The sequence below is a fragment of the Pagrus major genome, chromosome 20, assembly GCF_040436345.1.
Source record: "Pagrus major chromosome 20, Pma_NU_1.0".
In the NCBI taxonomy this organism is placed as follows: domain Eukaryota; kingdom Metazoa; phylum Chordata; class Actinopteri; order Spariformes; family Sparidae; genus Pagrus; species Pagrus major.
Window position 1 is genome coordinate 26,694,871 of NC_133234.1, and position 1,959 is coordinate 26,696,829.

General features: G+C 51.5%; 1 protein-coding gene across 1 annotated transcript; it reads right to left on the bottom strand.

Annotated features, from left to right (window-relative positions):
• On the bottom strand, positions 1-1,629 carry LOC141015816 (uncharacterized). Its single transcript, XM_073490024.1, has 4 exons — positions 1,511-1,629; positions 1,367-1,425; positions 152-973; positions 1-76 (listed from the first exon to the last, which is right to left on the bottom strand). Exons 1-4 carry the CDS (start codon positions 1,612-1,614, stop codon positions 72-74), a joined length of 990 nt encoding a protein of 329 aa, XP_073346125.1. The 5' UTR covers positions 1,615-1,629; the 3' UTR covers positions 1-71.
• Positions 1,630-1,959: the final 330 nt, after the last annotated feature.

Below are 1,959 nucleotides of genomic sequence, written 5' to 3' on the forward strand. Positions count from 1 at the left end.
TTTACGTGATCACATCTTTTATTAACAATTTCAGTCAGTCCAACATGGAAACAGTTGCAGGAGGCTGAAGCTCACCCTGCAAGACAAGAGGGTAAAAGTGAGTCATGATGAACGTTACAGGACAGCACAGACAGACTTCAGTGGACTTTACCATGTGGGACACCGTGTCCTCCTTTGGGTCCAGTCACCCGTGGAGACTTGCTTGGTGCTTTGACGGCCCTGAAGGGAGAGACTGGTGGTTCAGGGTACTCTGGGGAGTACTGAGTGTGGGACAGGACTTCTCGTGCTCGCTGGTAGCCGTTCCTGGACTGGACGATGTAGGACGACGGCGGCACAGGGGACGTCTCACTCGCGCTCTGAGGACTCTGGTCGCCAGAGGCCCAGACGCTGAGGTCTGGGAAAGGACGCGACGGCATCCAGTCGCTCGGGTCGTAGAAAGAGGCGTCAGCGCCCCCTGCAGGCTGCTCGACCCAAGGAAGGCCTGGAGGACCAGCGTTGGCGTAAGAGACAGGCGCTACATTGTACCCAGAGCTGGGACCAGAGTCGTAGGCTGCGGCCGTGTTCCCAGCAGGGTACGCGAAGCCAGAACGAGGAGCCTCGTAGACGGAGCCCAGGTCCGACTCTCCGCTGGTTCCAGCAACAGGCCGAGGCTGCACGGAGAAGCTCGGAGTCTTCTTCCCAGTGCCCACAGGAGGGCTGACGTACCCGGCGCTCAGGGAAGACGCTTCAGGAGACCTGGAACCTGAAGTCACCACGTACCTGCTGGGCTCAAAACTCTGCCACGAGCCTGCAGCCGCACTGGAGGGGGACTGGTTTGCAGCGGGATAGCTGGCCTGTTGGGGGGCTGCTTCACGCTGCAGGGACACCAGAGGAGGACGCGAGCCTTCAGACTGAAGGTTTGATCCAGGAGCAGGTCCACCAGGAGCAGGTCCACCAGCAGAGCCCCATGTAGCGGTGTAGGGATATCTGTAGTCTGGACACAGATTGTGACGAGGGGAGAAGCTGAAACTCAACTTCTTGCAGTGCAAACACACAACTTCATGTTTAAAGTGGCTTTTTTAACTAAACCACAACTCCTCACAGAAAGCTTCATCCAACCAGACAACTGCAGTCAGGAGATAAAGTTCTTCATGTTTCAACAACTGGATCAACTCCAGTGACGGCAGATTAACATGTGTGTTCTTATCTCAAGTGTTGTGATGATGTTTGAGCTGGACTTCATGAATGACAGAGACAGCAGGTGTGAGAGGACAGGTAGAGGACTCTGCTGAGCGTTTGCTCGTTTCCATGTCAGGATGTTGAGCCTGAACACAGAAAGCTGAGTTCTCGTCGCTTCAGTCAGCAGACAGTCAAAAGTGAGACTCACCTCCTTTAGTTGCAGGAAAACAAGCGGCGCTGCTGAACAGCACACAGATCCAAGAAAGCCTGGAAGAGAGTGACGGCAGGTGAGATTCAGCTGAACTCCAGCAGCTGTATTGTTGCTCAAAGTGAAAACAAATCATTCAGTCACCTTCCAAAGAGCCCGAGCGCCATGTTGGAGTCAGAGAGCAGCAGGTTGATCTTCAGCAGCCTGCTGGAGGTTTGTAGACTGAAGCTCTGTGCTGTGAGCTGCATGTGGCTCCTCTGGTCTTATACTGGTGCTGCACCTGCTCTCTGCACTAATTAAACTCATTAACCACACCTGGAGGCCAATCAGCCCACACAGAGGCACAGCCTGTTTCCACTGGGGGAGGACACAGTTCAGAGTCGCATGTTTTAATTCATTTTATTTATTTTATGTTATAAAATCATAATCTATAAAAAGTAACTTGTAACTAAAGCTGTCAGGTAATATTTAGTAATCTTAACTCTCAAAACAAAAACAATGTTGAAAAAACCACAACAACTTGTTTTTAGTTTTTGAACCATTTAAAGTGTCGGCAGGTGATTCTTTAAAATGACTTTAAAATGACACTTCTG